Raw genomic sequence first — 25,136 nt, 5'->3', positions numbered from 1 at the left:
GTTTAAAAAGAAGCCGACCTGTTCAATTTGTTGTACTACTTTCATTGGTTACGGAAAATGATGGTGGGTAGTTTGCTTTGTTACAGTTGATTCCACTGTTGCGAAGCCTACTTGTCAGTTCAATCATTGTTTACATTGATATGGGATGGTGATAAAAAATGTTACCAGATCTACTTCATAGGTGCCCCAATGTACAGAATTAATAGCCCCCTGCCAGCCAATCAAAAATTGTATTTCTTGTTTCTTGGGGATACATTTTCGATAATATGCCTTGTTAGTAGGCTATACCATGATTATTGTGTGGGTATTTTTGTATTTCCAAATTACTAATTACTTGTATTTTTTATTAAATAAATTTTTCACATCAGTATTTTGTATTTTATTTTGTTACATTTCATGAGCCAGTATTTGTAATTTGTAACAAAATGTTTTGATGTATTTGTGCCCACCTCTGCCTACATCAAGCAACTTTGGGACCTATGGCACCAAAATAAATCTGAAGGGCACCCTTCAGACAAAACGTAGTTTAAAGATATCTCAAAAGTGGTAAATTCAGAAATACATATTCATATTTAATGCAATGATCCAGAATACGCAGGGATGCTCCACCCCAAACCCAACACTCTGGTTCCCTCCCACTTCCTGATGTCCGTAAATCCATGTTCTGTGTCGCGGAGAGACCATACACATTTTAAGGAGGGGATTGATTATTTTTTTCTCTGCTGAAAGTGCCTGTTAAAGTATCGAATCGAATCAATCTAACTATCTTGTTCCCCACGATATATCGGGCGGGCAGAGCGCTTTCATCAGAGACTTTGTTTCACGTCATAGCCTAGCCTACAGTAACCTACAGTATATCCGGATCGCAGAAAAGGGTATCCAGCTATCCAGAGGAAAACGCGCGTGCAAGGTATAACAGAAAGTGGATTGTAGGTAGGCTATCGTGTCCTCCCGATTAGTTTGAAATAATTTGTCAAGTAGCCTAGCTATGCCAATCTAGCAGGCAGGCAAGAGGCCATGTTTAATGTCCACAGTTGCGTAGCGTAGGCTAAGCCTAATCACTTTATAGGGCTAATCATTTTACAGTGTGAGGTGTCACTCTGGTGTTTACAAAGTGAAAACAGGTAGAATGAAATGTGCGGGTCTAGGATACAGACTTTCTCACTTGCAAGGAGGTCTGAGCAAAATCCGTTTGAGTAGTGTAGTAAAAAGAAAAGATGTCGTCGGTGAAGTTAAGTCTAAATTGTGAAATCCTGTTGTGGCCATTACTTGGTTGAAATGAGTGACCATTTGAGCTTATCTCGAAAACTGCACGTAGGACCATCATCATTTGGGTCTAGTAAAATTGAGCATGTGATCACGCAAATAATAATAACAAAACACAAAATGATAAGTCTAATGATAGATACATTTATGAATGTTAAGGTTGAGACTAAACCTCTTTGTATTTGTCTTGCTTGAAGATAAAGACTTCTCCATTCAAACTCATTTGAGTAAAGTGTTATGACACATGTGGTTTTGCAGAGTGATAGCCAAACTGGATGGTATTCTGGCATGAGCTGGAAGCTTGGCCTCTCTGATCAGCTCATGCCCCATTCAACCAAGCTATGGGTCAGAGGGCCTCCTCCCCGGGCAGTGCAGTCTTGGTGGATAAGTACAGCACCAACCCCATGCAAGCTTTCACCCACTACAACAAGAGCCGCTTCCAGCTGCCACATCTCAAGTTGTAAGTTCTTTCACACACAGTGTCAGCACACTTTCTACCCTGAACACATTTACAAGTCAAACAAGGCATGGTTTCATTGAAGATCTGCTCAAAATGAAAAAAAAAGTATATATATTTAACAAAAACACACTCACAATTATTGGCACCCCTGCTTGTAATACCTTCTTAAGTCTCCTTTGCTTAATAAAACAAATTGTAATATTCTCCTATGACAGCCCATAAAGTTGGAGAATACAAAGCAAAGGATTTAAGACCATTTATCTTTACACAACCTCCCTAGATCGTCCAGATTTCTAGGTCCACACTTGTGTATTCTCCTCTTTGACTCACCCCACAGTTTTTGAGATGGCAATGGCCAAAGCCTGATATTGTGTTCAGTAAACCATTTTTGTTTTGGTCTAGATGTTTGTTTTGGTTCATTGAGCTGATGAATGATCCAATCACGACCCACTTTTAGAGTCTTGGCAGAGATTGACAGAGATCCTTTGAAATTGTTCAGGTCTTGGGGTTCATGATAGCATGCACCTTAATACGTTTCCCAAGGCCTTTAGGAATAAAAACAGCCCCTCCACCATAATTCTAATTAGGCATGGCATTCTTTTCAATATGGTCATTCTTCTATGTAGGCCAAACCCACCTAAAGTGTTTCTTGCCAAAAAGCGCAATTTTCATTTAATCTACCAATAGACCACACTTCCAGACAAAGCCACTGTTCCATTCAGTAACTCCTGCCATTTACTTTTGTAATTAAATGACTGGAAAGGCTTTTACCTGACATGCCCTCTAAATAATCTATAGCAGTGAGGTCTCTTTTGAAGATGTTTTGGGGGACATAGTGACACCAAGATGATCCTTTTCCTATAACTCCTCAACAGTGGTTCTTAAAGATTTTTTTGCCTATCTTATCATCCTCCATACTGTGCGTGGAGGCAAGATAACCATGGGTCTTTGTCCAAGCATGTTTGTCACATTTCCAGTAGATTAGAACCTTTCAAATGTCAACACACTTCATTTTTAATTAAATTTAGTGTATCCTCTTGTCTTTCCGATGTTGAAAAATGACTTGGGGATTTAATTAAAATGATTTGGTCACTTTATTGTCATGCCTTAGTGAAATAGAAAGTCATGAACTACTTCTGAAAGTTCACAGACATTCTAATTAACTTAAAGAAAAGATTTTCCAATAATTGTGGGCAACTTGTTTTTGTTAAACATATTTATTTCTTTATGAGATTTTCCTTTTTCTCTGAATACATTTGCTTCCCTTCAAGGCTATTGTTTTTTTGTTTTTTTTATATATCTGTTTTCAGTCAACTTTATCAAAGCTGCCAATAATTCTGGAGGGTATTGTACATACTGCATGTGTGTGTGTGTGTGTGTGTGTACAGTATCTGTAGTCTTTGTCTGACATCAGATGACTCTTTAGTATGTGGACCTCAAAACTGAAAACTGTACCAGAGCTGACAACTCTCCTTATTGGTGTACTAATTGAGGTCAGTTATGACTGCTGTTGATTATTCTGTTAACAGTGTCTCTTTCACCTGTGGGGTTGGTCACACTAATCATAGGTTTCAAATACACTCTGCTGCTCTTACCTAGAAATGAAACGAAATGTATTCACAGTTGGCCAGCAGGTGTAAACATCTAATTGTTAGAAAACATTACAAGGCTAGACAACTATTAGCTTGAGAGGGTGAAAAATCCTCCCGACCTGAACTAGCCAAAAGTGACCTGTAGGCTACCACATGGGTCTAATGCTGACGAAGATGAAAGCCATGTAGAAGTAGGTCAGGACGTTAAGTTGTTGGTCTTTTTTATTTGATTAAAACTAGGGTGGAGCCCACCCCTTACGATGCCCCCAAGCCTGCAGGTCACACTCGTTTCGTTTGCATCTCGGACACACACTCAAGGACAGATGGCATCCAGATGCCGTACGGTGACGTCCTGCTCCACACGGGTGACTTCACAGAGCTGGGCCTGCCATCCGAGGTGAAGAAGTTTAATGACTGGCTAGGTAAGGACTTACATCTTCTCTGCTTCCTGAGCCATCATTTCACAGACAACTAAAAGGTTTTGCATGATAATGTCATCTTTACTGTTATGAAGTAGGCCTAATATGGCTAGTCTGGTGTTCTGCCACTGGAATGTGTGGAATCAAGTAGGTCAAGTAGACCTATTTCTTCTATAAACGACTCAACAGACATGTCATACCTGTACTTTTCCATTCCCAGCTCTACTGTAATTCTCTACTTCTTTAATATATAATCATTGCATATTTTGCTGTAAGGGAAAGGGTGTCCAGACTTTGTAAATACCTGCAAAAAAACAGGGTTTTAGTTACAGTATATAATATAGTCAGGTTATACAACTCAGCGCTAGATGTACTAACGTTTTTGCGCCCACTTCAGGCGTATTTGTTTCGCAACGTACATGTAAAATCATTGCGAGGTATGTACAAACAGGCCACAATGATGATAAAGCGCAAACTGCCTGTCGCAGGAGCTGAAAATGGCACATTGTGTTTTTCGTGTCATGCATATTCATGGGAGGATCCAGGGGAAAGTGGGAGTTCGGCGTAAAGAGATGGGAGGGGAAGCGTAAAGAGCACCAAATTATGTATTCCGCTGTATAAAAGACTGCTCCTGAAAGCGCATAGATGCTTAAATAGCCTACTTCCGCCTTATAAAAGCAGGTGTTAATCCAAATTGCAGTTCAATGCGTCAATAAGAGAACCTTTCAAAGACAACAGAATCGCTATTTAGAGCACCAGTTTTGTAAGTATTTGTACTAGGGCTGGGCGATAAAACAGTAGCGATATGTATCGCAATAGATATGTAATCGATATCAATAAAAAATACATTCGATAGAACATTCGATAATTAAAAGCAACACAGACCTCCCACCTTACTTTGTCCATAAATAAATAGGCTAAATATATCTTGCATTGTAGCTAGTATGTGCAACTCTACCAGAGTAGGCGATAGAAGTAGGCCTACCTCAACACAGACTCAATAAGTCCTTGCCCTGTGCACTCTGTCTCTCTCCCTCTCAACAGGCGCATCCCTCCTCAGAGTGCATGTAATCCAAACATTCACAATCGTGCAAGACAACTGGCTAAATTGCTATTAAATCCGGTTAGCATCATTAGCACCCTGCACGAATTTGTTCAAAACTGTTGCATTCAAATTGACTGCTAAGTTCTAATCATCTCAATCCCGATGCAAATGGAAAAGTATTTTCCAAGACTCAAACGGGCCTGTCCCAAGGAGAAAAGGTATTCATTGAAACTTAAAGCGATGGTTCGGAGTAATTTCACTCTAGGGTCCTTTGCACCATGACCCAGAGCCAAACACCCTCCCAGAACCTGTTTTCCCTTGGTCGAGTAGCGCTGTCAGAAACGAATGACTTTCTGCAGGTGCTAATGGAACCAACTTAGTATCTCGTAAATTACCCCACTAATAATTCCCAGAATGGTACGAAACTTCTACAGTAGATAGCAAGTATATAGTCGTTTTAATTGGGAACGAGAGGGAGAGAGGCTGGAAGTTTCCAGCTGGCTTGTCATTGTTGGTAATTGACTTCACCTTTTTAATACAAGACACTTTTAAAAAGAAATCATGAGAACAACAAAAACAATGCGAGGAGATTGCAGAGTTATCTGCTTCACACTAGGCTATACTGACCATTTATAAAATGTGAGGGCACTTTGACATAGGCTGCAGGCACTGTGATTTGGACTGTGATCGAATATGAAGAGCGGTCTTTGCCTTTGTGTAATAGAATTGAATTGGTGAGTCTTGCAGTCTTCAATAATCCGTTTCCTTTAAACTAAGCATTTACATGAATAGGCTATGCCAATTGAAGAACTTTCCACTCAGATAGCTAGGTGGCTATCGGTTCATAATTCACTTTTAATTGCAAACAGAAAATATCAAGCTAGCATCATTACATGCTTCTATTTCCATAGGAATGAAGATTGTTTATACCAACTTAATATACTTATCATTGTTAATATTGTGCTATAGGCCTAAATATGGCACAAACAATGTTAGAGTGTGGATATAGACTATATTTGAATGGAGCTGGCAAAATATAAATACCGTGTAGACAATGCTCTTAAAGTGACAGTGCACCATCAGCATCAAATAGCAAAATTACTTTATTTTTATTTTTTTTTTGGGGGGGGGGTCCCCGCATTGGAAGTGAAGTGTCCCTCATTTGGGGTTGAGGAAGTTGGCAACCCTAGGCATGGGGTCGCTTGTGAACAGACCCACGCACCACTGACAGACGTGATGATAATTATGTTTTTTCATCAGCCAACTGTAGTCTGCTTGAGTTTTTTTTTTTTTTAACACTGGGTTATTATCTTGGCTACTTGGCCCATTGCAGGTTTCAGCAAGATGGTTGGTGATCCTGCTACTTTAGGGTGGATTGCTCTGGTCATTGCAGTGTTTTTGAAAGAATGTTGCTTGTCATGACCAGCAAAGAGCAGTTAGACAACAGCATTACTCATTAGTTTCTTAGTCACCATGAAGCAACATTTCTCACAAGAACTGTTGAAATGTTGAACTGTTGATGGTGATACTGCAGATCACCATCAAGAATCTGTTTTCTGGAGATAAGAGTTGTGCTGTGTCATTCATTTGCATTGGTCAATAATATTATACTATGCCACTTGTAGCCTATCTGATAGCCTCCGTTTGGATGTGCCATTTATAAGCCCATAAGATCATAAAGATCTCTTCATGTAATAAATACTCAGACCTCAAATGTGTAATGTGAAGCAGTAATAATACAGTTTTTAGCAATTGCTAGAACACATTCTCTCTGAACCAAATTCTCAGTTGCCTGAACACATTTCTTGAATCGATCACCCTTTTGGCAAAACCTTAAACAGTTTTCATATAATTATAAAACACATGTTTAAAAACACAATTTGCCAATCTCATAGACTCTTTTTGCACAACTCTAAACACATTCTCATGCAGTAAAACACATTTTGCATTGTGATGCATAATGGTAACCACAAGTGACAAAAGGTAAACACAAAGAAAGCACAAATGCCATACATTAAACATGACTCAAAATTGATCACACTTGTGACAGGTTGCTGAACAGTCTCAGCATGGTGGTCGATCACTGCATTTTCAAATTTAAGTCTGTCTGCAGGTCCATCCTTCACCTCATTTAGAGACATTACCACAGTCTCCACACTCTACAGCTTGGAGATGTCCATCTCAAGGTCCTCCTTTCTCCTCCTGTCTGCCATCTCCTTCTTGAGGCGCTTAGCCTCCTTCCTTTGCTTCGTCTTGCTGGTGTCAACCCTCTCATTCTTGTGCTTCTTCTTTCAGGATGCCAATAATTGTGGAAAATATTTATGGTGAGGTAGATGAGGTAGTTTCCATGTAGATTTGGGCTTTTTCTCATTGTTTCCATTGTGAGCCTAAGATAAACTACTAGAAGATTGTTTTTTTTTTTTTAGTGAAAATAATTGTGGTGGAGAGCACTGTATATGATAGCTTGGTACAGTCTCTTAACTCAAATGTAATATCAGATAAGACAAGAACAACAGGATGCCTTAAATGAAAGTAATTTATTCTTAGTTAATACAAATGTTATGTAGGCTATCTATCCATTTAATTATTTATTGTTTGTTATTGATATTACATGTCAGTTTGTCCTTTACAACATTAGGAAGATCAGACCTTATCTGACACAAGATCCACACAACTTCTTGTACAGGCCATGGTTATCTCTAAACTAGACTATTGTAATTCACTGTTAGCTGGCCTGCCTGCTTGATCATTACAACTGATTCAGAATTCTGCAGCACGCCTGATGTTCAATCAGCCAAAGAGAACACATGTCCTCTTATGAGTTATGGTTTGTATATTATATTGTAGTATATTATAGTATTTCTTTATTTCCATCATTTATTTTCATTAGGCTATTGATTGCATTGACATTATTGTTTATTATTGCTATTCTCCTTAATGTAGTTTTACCAACTTTTTTAAAGCTGTTGACTGTTAATTTAACTATTGTTTTATTCAGGGGTTAAAGTGGGGCCCGTGCTGTTACCCGATTTGCACTGGTTTCCTTTGACAGACTGTATGACATTAACATTACCAACGTGTTAGAATTAAAATAGCAGAGAGCAGATCCTGTGTGGACTCTTGTTGGAAATAAGGTCTGATCTTCCTAATGTTGTAAAGGACAAACCGACATGATTTTGCAATTGAGGCTACATACTCAGAAAAGTTAAGTCTGTCATCAATTATGACGCCCAAGTTACGTGCTGATCTAGTTGGGGTCAGTGAAGATGAGTCAAGCTGGATGTTAATCTGTTGCGGTATAGCTGTTTTAGCTGAAACACCAAAAGCTCTGTTTTTGAAAGATTAAGGTGAAGGTGCCGATCTTTCATCCAGACTGAAATATCCTTAAGGCATAATGACTGAGCAGAGGACTTAGCTACTCTCAATGCTTCAGTCACAGACAGAAGAGCAGTTTCAGTAGAATGACCACTCTTGAAACCAGACTGCATAGAGTGGCACTCTTAATCTTGCTCTGATGGTATGCATTTTTTGCAAGTGTAACAGTGGATGAAAAAGATGATAGCAAAGACTGGTAGTTACTAAGATCATTTGCATCTACGGATTTGCGCCATTTCTTCTCAGCAGCTCTAAGTTCCTTTCATACTGAGCGTGTATTGTTTGTCAGCCATGGGTGATGGGGATTAGAACGAGTAGGTCTTGTGGAAAGAGGACATGGATGCATTCCATGCATTCAGACAGGATGATCGTGTATTGTAAAGAGTCTCTGTAGCCTCAAGTGACAAGAATGAGCTCGGAGAAGGTAAAGCTGTCATTAATGTTGTAAAATGGTCGCTTGAGAGGCTTCTGAGGTTACGCCGGAACAAAACTGTAAGAGGAAGAGCTGCTTGGTTATCCAGGAGATGCACAGAAAATCTAATAAAGTAATGATCCAATACATGTAATGGATTAACCATAACATTGTCTGTAGTACAGTTACATAGCAGAATTATATCAAGATCCTTACCAGCCTTGTGAGTAGGAGGACTGTGGACGTGTGTGATATTAAATGAGGCAAGTAGGGACACAGTGTCAACTGAAGATAAGTTATCCAAATGAATATTAAAATCGCCAAGGATTAATAATGAACATGTATCCATTGGAACAGCAGACAGTATAATGTCCAACTAATTTACAAAGCTGCCAAGTTGTCCAGTATGGTTATATGGTTGATTCTTGACAGACACTTTTGTCCAAAGTGGTGTACAATAATAAGAAGGTTATGGACCCATGGATGCAAAATGTGTCCAAAATCAAACCCATTTTTCTCTGTTGAATTGTTCATGTAGTTCACATCACACATGACTAGAACTTGTTGCTGTGATAAATGGCTCGCGTCACAATAAATGGCTTACATCAAATTTAATCAAATTTACAGTCTGCCCACAGCTCTGCGTCCTTCTCCACACCTACTGTATCTTTGCCAGTGGGAAGGGCTCTGTACACTAACATAGTGGCAAACCAGTTTCCTGTTGACATGGCTGCAGACTTTTCATTCATCACATGACAAACTGTATATCAAAACAAGATGTACAGCATAGCGGTACAAAATATGAAAGCCGCTCAATCCTGCACATTCTCACTGAAAAAATTAATCACGCTTGTCAATTTGTCTCAATCTTCTACTCCATGCCCTAATCTTGCAACTTTTGTGAATGTAATTGAGTGTGTGCATGCCTGTGAGTGCGTGTGAGTGTGTGCGTGCGTGTATGTGTGTGTGTGTGTGTGTGCATGTGCCTGTGCATTTGTTTGTGTCTGATGTGTGTGCGTGTGAGTGCGTTTATGTGTGTGATTGTGCATGCTTGCGTGCCTGTGTGTGTGTGCATGCATGCTGGTCCTGATGGTATCCCCGGACGCGAACTCCGGGCCTGTGCAGTGCAGCTGACTGAGGTTTTAATCTGTCACTAGTCCAGGCAGCTGTTCCCGCGTGCTTTAAAACCACCTCCATCGTGCCGGTGCCAAAACACTCCACTGCAACAAGCCTTAATTACTTCCGTCTAGTTGCACTCACCCTCATCATCATGAAGTGCTTTGAGAGGCTGGTCCTGGCCCACCTCAAGATCTGCTTACCACCCTCACTGGACCCCTTCCAATCCGCCTACCATCAGAACAGGAGCACAGAGGATGCCATCTCTACGGCACTTCACTCTGTCCTGTCCCACCTTGACCTACGTGAGAATGTTGTTCATTGACTTTAGTTCAGCATTCAACACCATCATCCCCTCCAAACTGGTCACCAAACTCAGTGAACTGGGCATCAATACCTCTCTCTGTAACTGGATTCTGGACTTTATACCCAACAGACCTCAGTCTGTTAGGTTAGATAATCGCACATCCTCAACCATCACCCTGAACACTGGCGTACCAAAGGGATGTGTGCTGAGCCCTCTCCTTTACTCCCTCTTCACCCACGACTGCACACCTGTACATGGCTCTAACACCATTGTCAAGTTTGCAGACGACACTACGGTGATTGGTCTCATCAGCAACAACGATGAGACGGCCTACAGGGAGGAGGTCCAGCACCTAACATCGCGGTGCACTGATAACAACCTGGCTCTCAACACCAAGAAGACCAAAGAGCTTATTGTGGACTTCAGGAAGTCTAAAGCTAGCACACACACACCCATTCTTATCAACGGGACTGAGGTGGAGCGTGTCACCAGCTTCAAGTTTCTGGGTGTCCACATCTCTGAGGACTTCTCTTGGACCCTCAACACCTCTACCCTGACCAAAAAGGCTCACCAGCGTCTCTTCTTTCTGAGGAGACTAAAGAAGGTCCATCCTCAGATCCTGGTGAACTTCTACCGCTGCACCATCAAGAGCATCCTCACCAACTGTGTCACAGTCTGGTATGGCAACTGCTCTGCCCATGACCGGAAAGCACTGCAGAGGGTGGAGTAAACCCTCCATCGAGGCCACCCAGGGCAAGCATTGCTTGCATAAGGCACGCAGCATCATCAAAGACTGTTCTCACCCCAACCACAGACTGTTCACCCCACTCCCCTTTGGGAGGCGTTACAGGTCTCTCCTCACCCGAACTAGCAGGTTCAGAGGAAGCTTCTTTCCTGTGGCTGTCTACCTACTGAACTCTAGCTCTGCATCCCGGTGACATCCAACGAACTAGCCCCCATCAAACTATATTTCTTATTCTGTCTATGCACCACCTGTCTATACTTTGTATATCACATTGCACTTTGCTGCTTTTTGCACTTCTGGTTAGACACAAACTGCATTTCGTTGTCTCTGTACTTGTACTCTGCACAATGACAATAAAGTTGAATCTAGTGCATGCGTTTATGTGCGTGTGCGTGCTTGCATGTGTGTCTTTATGTATGTATGTGCTTGTGTCTGAGTGTGTGCATGCCTGCATATGTGTGCATGTGTCTTTATGTGTGTGCGTGTGTTTGTGTGTGTTAGTGTGTGCGTGCGTTTATGTGTGTGTGTGCGTGCGTGTGTAAGTGTGTGTGTTTATGAGTGTTTGTGTGTGGGTGCATGAGTGTGTGTGTGCAATCATGTCAATCATCATTGCTTTCGTTTATGAACACCCCATACTGTTTAGGAGCAATTCACGACACATTTAAAATCAATTTGAAAGACTCTTCCATTTTTATTCCAAATGGCCTGCAGGTAGTTTACCTTATGAGACCAAGGTCGTCATCGCTGGGAACCATGAGCTGACCTTTGATAAGGACTTTATGATGAAGATGACCATGCAGAATGATGTACGCTTAACAAAGTTGAAGCTTGAGGACTGTGAAAATGTTGAGTCCCTGCTCACAAACTGTATTTACCTCCAAGACTCAGAAATCACTGTCAAGGGATTCAGGATATATGGTACACCTTGGTGAGTAGCTCAAAGCCATGGGCTTTGCCAGAAGGTAAAAGCACACAAGTAATCATATTTCAACTTTAGCTGAACCAGTTAACGTATAGCAACACATGTGCAATGCTTTTTAAACAGGACCGTCCTGCAGTTGTGCAACTGGTTCTCATACATGTACATGCCCATCTGTAGGCTTGTTCAAAAGTTGTTGAGGCAGCCGTGACCTACTGGTTAGGGCCTCGGGCTTGTAACAGAAGGGCTGCCGGTTCGATCCCTGACCAGTAGGAAAATTGTGGGCAGGGGAAGTGGTTGAGCACCGCTTTCCCATGCCCACATCCACGGCTGAAGTGCCCTTGAGCAAGGCACCTAACCCCTCACTGCTCCCCGAGTATCGCTGTAGCAGGCAGCTCACTGCTCCGGGTTAGTGTGTGCTTCACCTCACTGTATGCTGTGTGTGTTTCACTAATTCACGGATTGGAATAAATGCAGAGACCAGATTTCCCTCAGGGGATCAAAAGAGTATACTTACTTATACAACAGTCTGCGGAGTAGCTGTAGTAATTACACTATATAGCTATACCTCTCCTCCATTGTTTTTCTCGTAGGACCCCCTGGTTTTGCAACTGGGGCTTTAACTTACCTCGTGGTCAGGCTCTGCTGGACAAGTGGAACCAGATCCCCAAAGACATCGACATCCTCATGACACATGGCCCACCCCTGGGTAATTTTCTCAATATTGCTTAATACTACCCTCCTAAAGAAACCTGACCTTGATCCTTCCATTCTAAAAAACTTTCATCTTATGTCTAAATTGCCTTTTTATCTCCAAAATTCTGGAAAAGGTGGTCTTGATGCACGCCTAAATACCTACAAGGCTTTAGATGGACTGGCACCTGATTATATTGTAACGTCTCACCACATGCCAGAGTTCAGTTAACTTGTTTATTAGCAAAACACAATGAACAGGCATTAACACACAGTGACCCGTGTCTGGTGTTCCGCCCCCCTCTCGCCAGGCTGCCAACCATCAGCGTGCCCGGAGCTATACATAACGCGGGCACTCTATGATTGACAGCCAGTCTAGACCACTCAGATCCTCCAACCTGGGCCTTTTAGCTGTCCCAGAATGGAGACTATCAACTAGTAGTGACTGATCTGTTGCAGTCAGAGCACCCAAGCTCTGGAACAGCCTCCCTTCCAAAGCTTGGCTCCATCAGTGGCTAGATTTAAGGCTAGATTTCTAAATCAAGCCTTAAGACACATTTGTATAAAAATTGCCATCCTTCTTTTTTTTGTCCGACTGTCTTAAAGGATTTTCCATGCTTTTTATGTTATGTCAATTTTAAACCAAAATTATATGTTGAATACAGTGCTAATTTCTATGACCTGATTATGTCCTTAGGCTTTGGGGACTCTATCCACATAGCTAAGGAGAGGGTAGGCTGCGTGGACCTTCTCAACACAGTCCAGAAGAGAGTTCGTCCCAAGCTGCATGCTTTCGGCCACATCCATGAGGGTGAGCAGCAATAGAGTGCTGGTGCCCCTCAGCCTGAAGATAGCACTGATTAGATTAGATTAGATTAGATTAAATTAGATTAGATTAAACTTTATTGTCATTGTGCAGAGTACAAGTACAGATATTGGAAAGTTACCCTATTTTCGCCCTTTTACACGTGTCACTTGATATTAATTTCTATACAAACCAAGACCGCGGACTCCTAAAGAAATGCAAGCACCCACCGAATAAGGGTATTTAACTTATCTCTGTACCAAAAAATGACATTGTACAGTGACTCAATTGTTGTATCTGTCTTTATCTCCTTCTCTTTTACTCTTCACCCCAGCATATGGTATCATGACGGATGGCTACACAACGTTTATCAACTCCTCTATCTGCACACTCATGTATAAGCCCACCAACCCCCCTGTTGTGTTTGACCTTCCCAGCCCACAAAACACCTGAGACGCCACCGCCCGGTCTTTGCCCAAACTCATCCGAAAATAATTCACACAGAACCTTGTTCTGGCAGTTGACCAGTAAAACTCAAAATGGAAACCATCGTTAAGTTTGCTGATGATACAGTAGTCCTGGCCTGGGCCTCATCTCTAACAACAATGAGACTGCCTTTTTGGAGGAGGTGAAGAAGCTGACTGCCTGGTGTCAGGCAAACTGTCTCCAGCTGAATGTCAACAAAACCAAAGAGCTAATTGTGGACCACAGAATGAGGCAACAACAGCAGTTTGTTTCTTAGTCACCATGAAGTAACATTTTTCACAAGAACTGTTGAAATGTCAATGAGTAGCTACTACTTTGCAGATCACCATCAAGAATCTGTTTTCTGGAGATAAAAGCGCCGCGTTGTGCCACTATCAGTGTTGGTCAAGTTACTTGGAAAAAGTAATTAGTTACTGATTACTGATTACTTATCCAAGAAAGTAATCTAGTTACTTTACTGATTACTTATTTTCAAAAGTAATTAGTTACTTTACTAGTTACTTTACAAAAACACACTAGCTATACACAACCTGAATACGCTTTTTTATTCGTTTCAATCTTAACCTTTTGTTGTGTATACTCCTTCATTCGAATAGATGTAAATAAAATACAGCAAAAAAAATACTGTGTGTGTGTGTGTGTGTGTGTGTACTGTATGTGTGTCCCTGTGTGTTTGAGTCTGTGTGTGTGTGTGTGTGTCTGTCTGTCTGTGCGTGCCCCGTGCATGCTTGTGTGTGTGAGTGTTTGTGTGTTGTGTGTGTGTGTGTATGAGTCTGTGTGTGTGTGTGTGTCTGTCTGTCTGTGCGTGCCCCGTGCATGCTTGTGTGTGTGAGTGTTTGTATGTGTGTCCCTGTGTGTTTGAGTCTGTGTGTGTGTGTGTACTGTATGTGTGTCCCTGTGTGTTTGAGTCTGTGTGTGTGTGTGTACTGTATGTGTGTCCCTGTGTGTTTGAGTCTGTGTGTGTGTGTGTAATGTATGTGTGTCCCTGTGTGTTTGAGTCTGTGTGTGTGTGTGTGTGTCTGTCTGTCCCTGTGTGTTTGAGTCTGTGTGTGTGTGTGTACTGTATGTGTGTCCCTGTGTGTTTGAGTCTGTGTGTGTGTGTGTACTGTATGTGTGTCCCTGTGTGTTTGAGTCTGTGTGTGTGTGTGTACTGTATGTGTGTCCCTGTGTGTTTGAGTCTGTGTGTGTGTGTGTGTACTGTATGTGTGTCCCTGTGTGTTTGAGTCTGTGTGTGTGTGTGTACTGTATGTGTGTCCCTGTGTGTTTGAGTCTGTGTGTGTGTGTGTGTGTGTGTGTGTGTGTACTGTATGTGTGTCCCTGTGTGTTTGAGTCTGTGTGTGTGTGTGTACTGTATGTGTGTCCCTGTGTGTTTGAGTCTGTGTGTGTGTGTGTACTGTATGTGTGTCCCTGTGTGTTTGAGTCTGTGTGTGTGTGTGTGTGTACTGTATGTGTGTCCCTGTGTGTTTGAGTCTGTGTGTGTGTGTGTACTGTATGTGTGTCCCTGTGTGTTTGAGTCTGTGTGTGTGTGTGTACTGTATGTGTGTCCCTGTGTGTTTGAGTCTGTGTGTGTGTGTGTACTGTATGTGTGTCCCTGTGTGTTTGAGTCTGTGTGTGTGTGTGTACTGTATGTGTGTCCCTGTGTGTTTGAGTCTGTGTGTGTGTGTGTACTGTATGTGTGTCCCTGTGTGTTTGAGTCTGTGTGTGTGTGTGTACTGTATGTGTGTCCCTGTGTGTTTGAGTCTGTGTGTGTGTGTGTACTGTATGTGTGTCCCTGTGTGTTTGAGTCTGTGTGTGTGTGTGTACTGTATGTGTGTCCCTGTGTGTTTGAGTCTGTGTGTGTATTCTCATTAAGACGTGTTATTTTAAAGAATACACAGAGTGTTTATTTATAATAAAAATACATTCTCAGTAACAACCTTACACTGTTGGTATTACACTTTGATACAAAACATCTGTTGTGTCATATACAATATTTACATAGCCTGTAATGAAAAATAAATGGACTTTTAATGAATAAGCATCAGTCTAGCCAGGTTATGTAACATGATGACATAAATATACATACATATGTAAATAGAATATATAAAAAGATTTAATGAAGAGTTAAATAATTCAATAATTAGTTGGTAAACGACAATAGTATAACGTGCAATCATGGCTCCAATCTTTCATTCACTAAAGCATCCCAAAGTCATCAGTTGGTAGAAAATTTATGCTGTCAGAGATTGACTTTCTCCATCAAAATTGCCAAATAGATCCCTGAATAAACCCTGAATAAGATGACATATGATAAATGACATGGAGAGTTTCAACTTTTTAGCACCCTTGTCACTGTCATCAAGATAACATAACAGACATTAGTATTGACAAATTTGTCATTTTGAAGTAGACAACAAAATCCTTTTCATGGCAGTCTATCATTATTAGATCATTCAGATGTAGTCACCTTCAAATTTATATCAGTATAAAAGTCTCTACAATGTGTAATTACTCCCATAGTATCACAAATATTTGTGCAATAGAAACTGATACATGTCTATATACATTTTAGGAAAGCAAGTATATACAAAGATTTGTTACACTTAAATATTCATAAATTGCCTTCATAATTAATGCTGCTTACAACAATCATATATAGTATAAAAATAGAATTGCAATATAGCCTTTTAGTGCTTTCCATAAATGTGCATGTGATTTGCCTACTCTTCATCTTCCTTTTCCTCTTCTTCCTTGTCAGTAGTGTATACAATCATTAGCGTCTGGCGTACACCTTATCTGTTCCTAATGAAATAAAGGCAACACAGAAGAAAAGGGACTATTACAAACTGAAATCAGCCTTTCTAAGCATAATAGACTTGAATGACTGTAGATGCACAATATTGTATCTATTAAGCACAATATTAAGTATCGATTAAGCACAATATTGTATCTATTTGTGATTCTGTATCATCCAGGTTTCAACATGAATTGGTTCAGTTAAACTCCCTCTTGTGTTGACAGAGTATAATAGTACTGAGGACTTCGTAATGCTGCTGTACACACAAATTTGCCTGAGTTAAACAACATGCTCACCACAGTGGTAGTCTGGATTCACGTTCTCATAAATGGGGTACAAAGGGTTCTCCTGTTCGTTCCTCAGCTTACGAGCCCGAAGCACATCCCGCAAACACTGGTGGAGGTATGCATACTGACACTAAAAGGCAGAAACACCACATGTAAATACAAATGCACAAATTTGAAATTCCAAAATATACATCCCCAAATCAGGAAAAGTTGGGACATTGTGTAAGTCTCGTAAACCCATATTTAGCAGCAAAAAAGGACATAGACAACATATAAAATGCTGAAAATTCACATTTTGACTATTTCATGGAAAATACAGTATGTTCATTCTGAATGTGATGCCAGCAACATGTTTCAAAGAAAGTTGGGACAGAGAATGTTTACCACTGTGCTGCTTCAACTCTTCATTTAACAAAATTACGAGAATATTATCACATTCTGTTTTTATTCACATTTTACACAACTTAAGTTTACATAACTTTTTCTGATTTGGGGTTGTAGTTCAGCCATGTTAGTTTGCTATACATCCCAGGTACTGCACTGTGTTGTGCTGTACTGCGCTGTGCTGCACACAAGCATGACCTCACCTCTGTCTGCACCATGTGAGAGCGGTGTACCCTCAGGTCAAACACCGCTCCATAGAGGTCCACAGAGTCTTTGGAGTCCAGCTGCTGCAGAAGCCTGTCCAGAGCAATGAAGGTTCCAGTGCGGCCCACCCCAGCACTGCAATGAAGCGGCAACATCAAAACCAAGTAATTATCTCAAGCAATTATCACTGTGTACAGGGAGACGATTGTTCTCAGACACAGTATGCTCCAGTGCTCTGAACCCACCTGCAGTGGACCACTGTGGCTCCGGAGCCTGGGGTCCTGTTGATGTAATCTCGGACCGTTCTCACAAACTGAATGAGGGACTGTGTGGTTTCCGGGACGCCGTGGTCTGGCCAAACGGTGTAATGAAACTGTCGGACCACCCTGGTGAAGTTCAGCTGATCCTCCTAGTCAGACACAGTCACCTTTTAGTATTACGTAACAGGATTAATTAAATGGTGATACAGTGTTTATCAATTTATGAGATTATGAGAGTTTATATCAATGTATATCAATGACAGATTATTAATTTCAGTGACACAATGCATGAGATGATCTTGCAGGAAATAATTATGAAGTATGTGGCATGAAGTACAGTTGTAAGTCATGGGACATTCAGGGTTCCCACTCTAAGTCAAATGTAAAATTCCATGACTTTTCCTTAACTTTCCCTGACAAAAAAATGAATTTCCGTGACTTACTATACTATTTACTAACGTATAGCGTTCAAGAAAAGCAAGTAAAACAGTAAAGAAAATTACCAGTTCTGCATGGAAATATTTGTATTAATGTATTTTGGCAAGTACATTTTAAACTGCTACAAAATTCCCTGATATTCTATGATTTTGCCCCAAAAATGATGAAATTCCCTGACTTTCCATGTCTGGAATAGACTTTCCAAAATTCCATGATATTCCAGAAATTCCATGACCCGTGGGAACCCTGGACATTACTTACGCTGCATATCTTAAACTCTCGGATTGTCCATTCAGGAAGTACTGATTCTGACAGCATCTGAATGATAAGATCTCCATAATAGAGAGCATCCTGGTCAAAGGGCCAGTAATGGTCACACTTTACCTGTCAAGAACAGAACATTTATGTCAATATGGTGCCATGAAAAATGAAATGAATAGATAAAGTGAAAAAGATCATCTTGAAGCGGAATCTCTCCTCACCCTTCCTTTCTCAACACATTGTGTCACCATGACAACATTGTGCACATTATGTTCCCACACCATCTTCCAGAAGTCATCCTTGGTGCCAGGCAATGGTCCCTGGGTGGCAATATACTCACGTCTGAAGTTATTGCCCTAAAACAAAAACCATGACATGACAGACGGATGAGTCCCAGCACACCTTATACATACACAGACAAACCCACTAAAATGTCAATTTCATCTTACAGGAATGTAGCTGGCATTGATGTAATCAGAACAGGGATCATCATCCACATAGGAGAGCTTCACCCTTGTTGAGTCATCTGTTTAAGATAAGAGATTTAAGATAGTAAAGTTAACATGACATGCAACCTCTGATATACCCCTAACAATATAAAAAGTAAAAAAAAACAGAATGCCCTGGTAATTCATTTCACATTTGATCTTAATTTTGATTTCATAGTGTACCTAAACATTAGCTCTCTCTTCCCCATCGCCATGTACAATAAGAGTGCGTATGGACTTACAGGGCAGAATGTTATTGTATCTGTTTTTCCCTCTGTTTTCAGGCAGTAATGCTGTGTCCATTGGCTGGTTACGGCCAACGTCTTTCAGATCCTGAATAAGAGAAAGCATGAGAGATGAGTTTTCATCTGGATGTATTAAACGTGCCATTGGTTCCCAGCATCATTAGCATAACGTGATGTTGAGGACATGGATGTGTACTTGAGCAAAATGTTTGAGTTTTAAGTGGGCTCCTACCTCAAATTCTTCGGAGAGCAGGTAATTGGAGTCCGCTTGTAACTTGACAAGATGGGACTCAAAGTGCAAGATTTTGATTGGGCTGTGGAAGGGAGGAACAGTGATATCACGTTATGAAGTGACAATGGTAGGCTATTGATTATATGGAAATGATCAAATTGAAATAATATAAATCAAATAGAATCAGATGGACAAAATGAATGGAATTAATTCTTTATTTATCTATCTTGGAAAAGTCCATTGCCCTGCCTAGACAGAGAGATTAAAGGCTCAGGAAACCATTGCCGGTGTTTTAAATTAATTAACTAATTAGAGCTCATCTCATGAGTATAATACCATTTTTATTCCATTTGACCATTTTGAGATTCTAGATTTTTTGATTTCCATTAGCTATAAACTGGAATCAACAAGATTAGCATACCGGTAAAGCTAAAAAAAAGGCTTGAAGTATTTCACTTTATGTGTATTGAATCTAAATGATATGAAAGTTTCAGTTAATTCCCAATTACGTTCATATTACTTTCACAATATATTTCCAAGACCCTTGTGATGGTACATCGACTTACAATAGGTTGAATGACAAGTATGGCACAAAAAGAACTACAAAATTAGGCTGCTTTACGGCATACCTCACTTCCGCCCCCCACACTCATTTCCTATGTTTCGTATCATTCAGGGCATTATTAGTGGGGTAATTTACGAGATAAAAGTAGGTTCCATTACGACTGCAGAAAGTCATTAGTTTCTGATAGCGCTACTCGACCAGGGTTCGACCAAGGGAAAACACGTTCTGGGATGGTGTTTGGCTCGGGGTCATGGTGCAAAGGACCCTAGGGTGAAATTACTCTGAACCATCGCTTTAAGGGTACCCCACTGGTGTAACTATATCAGATTTTACGACAGTAGTAGAAGACGATACTGTTTCCCAAAAAGGGGAACCCCGAGAGGAAAACTTACATGGTGTTGCTTTAATGTATAATTAATTAATTAGGTAATTAATACATTACCTTGAAATGCGTCGATTCCTGAGAAGGAACAGAGAAGGGAATAAATTATTTAATGCATTACATGTCTTACACCCACATTTTGGCTGCAGGCAAAAACAGCCCTGTGCCCACACTGACTAAACCATCCAACCATCCACATTGAACACCAATAACTTCCCATAATCTGGGACTAGCCCTCTAGGGAGATTAGAGTCCATGATCTTACCCTCGGTTGGCTACGTGTGTTCCTGAGGCTGGGCGCTCTCTCCTCATGCTCATCCTCACCACTGGCTCCTGTACACTCCTGTCCCAACACACAGAGTCGCCATTCAGTACACATAACAAGCACTTACACAGAACATTGTTTACAGTGAAAAGTTAATTTCCTACAAACCATAGGTGTTTTTGTGTCAATTTTCCCCATGTAAAGAATTTGCGTCTCGGCTGGTCGTTACTGAAATGCTTTCTGAGAGTAGCGGTGGAAGTAGGCATGAGGCTGAGCATATAACAAAGCAAGTCCTGGTAACAGGCTAACACACCTGCTAATATGGAGGCATGATTAAATAAGGGAAGGGCCTTTATACAGTTCTGTTCCCACCCCTTGTTCTGCCAGCCACTCAAGGAGTGCCTAGTGGGAATGTGGTTGCTCCTGTTTGCCTCCAGACATTTGGCCCTAACTTTAGATGTAACCACCCTGTGCCCTATTGTGCCTGCATATTACATACCAGCCTGTACAGTTCTACTGTTTTACTCATGGCATGCCAAGACCTCACCTCACCCACCCTACCTAGTACATGTAATTGGGCAAACCCTAGATCCTCAGAACAACCCTTTCACCTGCATAAAGCACAAGATGGGCTGGGCAAATGAAATGATCGATGTTGCTGTGAGGAAATGTTTCTGCACACGGTATTAGTGATTTACTGAGAAAATGACTAGCACATTTGCTCATGTCTGTACATGTCTGGCTCATTCTTCTGTTTCTTCTGAGTCTAAAAGTAAAATACTAAAAAGTCAAGAGTATGAACTGATTTTCTCCCACCCCAGAGCAGATTACCAGTACAGGGCACTCACACTTTGCGGGCCTTCTGCCTGCATATGAGCAGAGCTGCCACACCGATCATGGTGGCAATGAGGAACAACCCAGCGCTCACACCCTCAATGACTCCACTGAGAGGCTCTGTGGGCAGACAGAGTCAGGAATGTTAACTATTGAACAAGTACACAATCATAATATCATGTTAGACATATTAACATACATACAGTAACTCATACCTAATACTCCATGCTCAGTATCAATAACGACTGAAAACAGATAGATTAGAGAGTTCTTATAGTTCACCTGCTTCTGTTACAACTGGCAGTGAGAGATAGGTGTCTGTGTAGAGTGGAGGGGAAGACTCATCGAAGAGCTGAGTGAAAGCTCGCACACTGAGTCTGAGAAGCACAAAGAAACAAACAAGTGGGTTCAGATAACTTCATTTATATTTACATTTACATTCATTTAGCAGACACCTTTATCCAATGTGACTTACACAATGAGGAATAACATTCAAGCCACATTACAAAGGAGAACTTTGGTAACAATAAATACAACTTATAATAAATACTAATACTAAGTAACAATAAATACTACTCCTACAATTACAATAAAGACTCACCAAAGGAGAGTGTAGAAATGTAAGTATTAGTTAGTGTTTAGTTTTAGTGTTTAGTATTAGTTAGTTAGTAAGTGTAGTTAAAGGAGATAGTGGTAGAAGGAGAAGGAAATAGAAGGAAGGAAGTGCATGGGAAGTACGTTAGGTGTATTGGGTTGTTCAATGTGTTAGGAACGTAGGTACTCTCAGAGGAGAACTGGGTCTTCAAAAGCTTCTTGAAGATAGGGAGGGACATCCCTGCCTTGGAAGAACTTAATAGGACGTTCCACCAATGGGGAACAACAAATGAAAATGGTTGATTGAGAACCAGATGTGCCACCAACTTTAGAAAGCTCTTTGCGGGAGTGGGCGGGATGAGAGAGGTGCGTTCGTGAGTGCGGGACAAACCGATGATTCACTGCACTCCCACAAATTAAATATGTGCGTAAAATTAAATATGGAAATGATTAGTAGTAGTGTTCATAACTATAGTTCAGCTGGATGTTCTGTTAGGCAGCATTAAAAAACGGGGTTTAAGCATAACTGATGGATAGCAGGCCTATAGCCTATATTGTCGTTTACGTGGGTTCAATTTGTTCCTGCTGCTCGAAATCGAAATCGAAAGCATGACAGAGGAAGAGGGCACCAGACTAGGCCTACTTCAGTTGTTAGCCTACATTCAGAACCAAGAAACTGACATCTGGAGTCTTTCTCAGGTGTGTGTGCTCCTTTCATGAGACAGAAAGAAAAGCTGAATAGGCTATCCCTCCTGCATGCGGGCTTTAGCGGGCGGGAGCGGGACATCATGTGACAGATGCGGGCGGGAGCGGGACTAAAAATGACACATTAATGTGGGAGCGGGCGGGAGTGGGACAGAATATTGCGGGAGCGGGCGGGCCTTGTCATCAGCGAGGGGAATGGCCAATCTGATACTCCCAATGAGAACAGTATCTGTGCCTTAATAGACTGTGTGTGTACATCTGTATGTGTGTGAGGAGGTATTTTTAATATATATTCCACATATGGATGAGCTGTGTGTGTGTGTGTGTGTGTGTGCACACACACACACACACACCTTTAGTCTGTACCGTGAGCGAGATTTTTCTTACATTACTTTAAAAACGCTAAAAAAGCAAAAATATTTCAGTGATCCATGTCACATCCCTGATAGACATTTGAGTCTTTTAAATACCCATGCACCACTATTTAGCATTCAGTGACGCCCCACTGCACCCCCTTATCAGTTGTTTAGTTGTATCAGTATCAACTGTTTTATTTGTGTCTATACTGTGTATATTTTATGTATTGTCTATTTTATTGGTGAGACCAAAGACAATTTTCATGCCTGACATGACAGCAGTCTATTCATCCATTCATTCGTTCATCCATTCATTCATTCATTCATCAGTATCAGTGCAACTGAGCCCTCTTTACAGGTTCAAGTAAACTGTTCAGCGTTCAGGGTCTGCGCTACCTGTATGCAGTCTTTGGTTTGAGTGGTCCATCACAGAAGGCATTTATATCCTGCTCAGGGGAGCAGCCCCCTCCAAGGCTCTTCATCCCTGAGCCCAGTTTCATCTCAAAGTCCTGGGGACTGTCCGGGCCCTCGGAGCAGTTGCTGGTGAAGTATGTGGTCTGGTAGGTCTTTACAGAGCTGTTGAACCTGTACTCCTTGTAAGAGGGCAGCGGGTGTTGCTGCCAAGGCTGCACAGATTCATTGTCTGAAAGGGAGATTGTGCAGAGGAAATCAGGAAGCCATGCTACAATAATCACATTCTAGTTGAGAGTGCTGCATTATTTGGTATTTGGTATCTAATTTAATACCTTGATGACGTATTGGTCACTTTGCCAGTGCTTACCATCAGACTCAGTCACAACGATAGTGAAGAACTTCACAGCTCCATTGACATCACTGAACCAGCTGCAGTTGAACTTGAAGAAGATGGTGGACTTTGTGACGTGGGTCGCCCTCTCACTGACTCGGGTGGTGCGTGGGGGAACGGGAGGCCCTGGGGAACATTAAGAGTGAGGTACTCACTGGACTGAAGTTGCTGGAGTCAATCCACACAGTGCCCCTACATCCTACCACCTTCTCATCCCACTATAAACTGCTTTCAACAATATGCAGCAGACAAATTATTTAAGAAATATATATAAGCTTATATATAGAAATATCAACAGTTATGTGCTATTAAGGGAATTCTTACGGTCAATCATGGTGATCACACTCTCCTCTGCCGCCTCGCTGGTCATGCTGTCGGAGATGGCCTTGATGGAGACAATGTAGCGCTTGTGCGGCTCCAGCTGAGTGATGTGGTAGACGGTGCTGTCGCGGCTGGTGCGGCGTGAGTAGACCAGTCGGCGCGAGTCCTGCCGCAGGCACTCGATGGTGTAGGAATCGAAGTCGGCCTCCGGAGGGCTCCAGGAGCAGGAGATGGCCATGGAGTTCTGGGGACGGCAGTGCAGGCTCTGAATCCGCTGGGGCTCTGGAGAGACAGGAGGGGGCAGAACCTCAGGAACAGATATTTCTCTCCATATTCAACACCTGTGCTCCCACAGAGGGTCCATCCTACCAGATATTTTTTTTCTTGGGGATGGAGAAGAACTGTATATAAGCTTTATTTCCTTAAAATGCAATTGACATTGACAATTGGCAGCTTGAAATGTCAAGCAGTGATAGCGTTGCTATCTGACGATCGGTCCCTGGTGAGTCGGTCCAAGGTTAGGGTCACATGGTAGGGATAGCACTGACTTACAGGCGGAGCTTCAGTGATGCCACTACCCGTTGTTAATTGGTAAACTGAACATCTGTCCTGACTTTCGAAAAGCGGGTTTTTGGCAGCAATTCGTTTCCGAGGCCTTGTAGGAGCTGCGGCCTGTTTGTCCCCCCATGTTGCCACCAGTTATGGACTACGTCTATTTTGGATCTTGCACCGCCTTAAAGAAATAAACCTTGAAAGTTTACAAGAGCCACGACCTAGGGTGGCCGTAGAGCAAAAGGAATGGGAGTACCAGGCAGGGAGCGCGAGGATGCCATAGGTATGTGACCGCTCTCTGATTCTCCTGACAAGCTGACACACACACACATCACATTCACACACGGTTAGGACCTACGGTACTTCCAAGTCTGGGCACCACACGCAGGGCTAGCGTGTAGGGTAGCCGTTAGGTCTTTCTGTGTTTGTTTTCTGTTTGTGTTGCGAGTTGCCGTTGAGGCTTTGAGATTGATTTAACAGCACCCCTAGACAATGAAGAGCTTGGGCCAGCGCCGTGTCGTAACAGGTATTAGTCACCTTTA

The 25,136-nt window shown here is 41.7% G+C and overlaps 2 protein-coding genes across 4 annotated transcripts in view; one reads left to right on the top strand and one right to left on the bottom strand.

Annotated features, from left to right (window-relative positions):
- Window positions 1-658: 658 nt before the first annotated feature.
- Window positions 659-14,219, top strand: LOC125303396 (metallophosphoesterase MPPED2-like). 3 transcript variants are annotated; one of them, XM_048257152.1, is made up of 7 exons: window positions 659-910; window positions 1,525-1,726; window positions 3,559-3,740; window positions 11,449-11,665; window positions 12,250-12,365; window positions 13,047-13,160; window positions 13,489-14,219. In XM_048257152.1, exons 2-7 carry the CDS (start codon window positions 1,608-1,610, stop codon window positions 13,605-13,607), a joined length of 867 nt encoding a protein of 288 aa, XP_048113109.1. In that variant the 5' UTR covers window positions 659-910; window positions 1,525-1,607; the 3' UTR covers window positions 13,608-14,219. The 3 variants fall into 3 exon arrangements, with proteins under 3 accessions (XP_048113109.1, XP_048113112.1, XP_048113111.1); XM_048257155.1 differs by having other exon boundaries at window positions 659-929; XM_048257154.1 differs by having other exon boundaries at window positions 659-933.
- Window positions 14,220-15,497: 1,278 nt separating this feature from the next.
- The window catches only part of LOC125303558 (receptor-type tyrosine-protein phosphatase beta-like), a 31,943-nt gene continuing 22,304 nt past the window's right edge, over window positions 15,498-25,136 (bottom strand). The window contains exons 20-35 of the mRNA XM_048257366.1: window positions 24,046-24,324; window positions 23,698-23,847; window positions 23,313-23,559; window positions 21,544-21,638; window positions 21,276-21,381; window positions 20,428-20,505; window positions 20,223-20,240; window positions 19,216-19,297; window positions 18,981-19,071; window positions 18,700-18,776; window positions 18,472-18,606; window positions 18,251-18,373; window positions 17,537-17,700; window positions 17,291-17,426; window positions 16,713-16,833; window positions 15,498-16,421 (exon numbers count right to left, since the gene is read on the bottom strand). Of these exons, the coding sequence (XP_048113323.1) occupies window positions 16,393-16,421; window positions 16,713-16,833; window positions 17,291-17,426; window positions 17,537-17,700; window positions 18,251-18,373; window positions 18,472-18,606; window positions 18,700-18,776; window positions 18,981-19,071; window positions 19,216-19,297; window positions 20,223-20,240; window positions 20,428-20,505; window positions 21,276-21,381; window positions 21,544-21,638; window positions 23,313-23,559; window positions 23,698-23,847; window positions 24,046-24,324 (1,931 nt within the window). The 3' untranslated portion in view covers window positions 15,498-16,392. The remainder of the gene's footprint in view (window positions 16,422-16,712; window positions 16,834-17,290; window positions 17,427-17,536; window positions 17,701-18,250; window positions 18,374-18,471; window positions 18,607-18,699; window positions 18,777-18,980; window positions 19,072-19,215; window positions 19,298-20,222; window positions 20,241-20,427; window positions 20,506-21,275; window positions 21,382-21,543; window positions 21,639-23,312; window positions 23,560-23,697; window positions 23,848-24,045; window positions 24,325-25,136) is intronic.

The sequence above is a fragment of the Alosa alosa genome, chromosome 11, assembly GCF_017589495.1.
Source record: "Alosa alosa isolate M-15738 ecotype Scorff River chromosome 11, AALO_Geno_1.1, whole genome shotgun sequence".
Lineage (NCBI taxonomy): Eukaryota > Metazoa > Chordata > Actinopteri > Clupeiformes > Clupeidae > Alosa > Alosa alosa.
The sequence above is the reverse complement of the archived record's forward strand: the minus strand, read 5'-3'. Positions and strand labels throughout refer to the sequence as shown.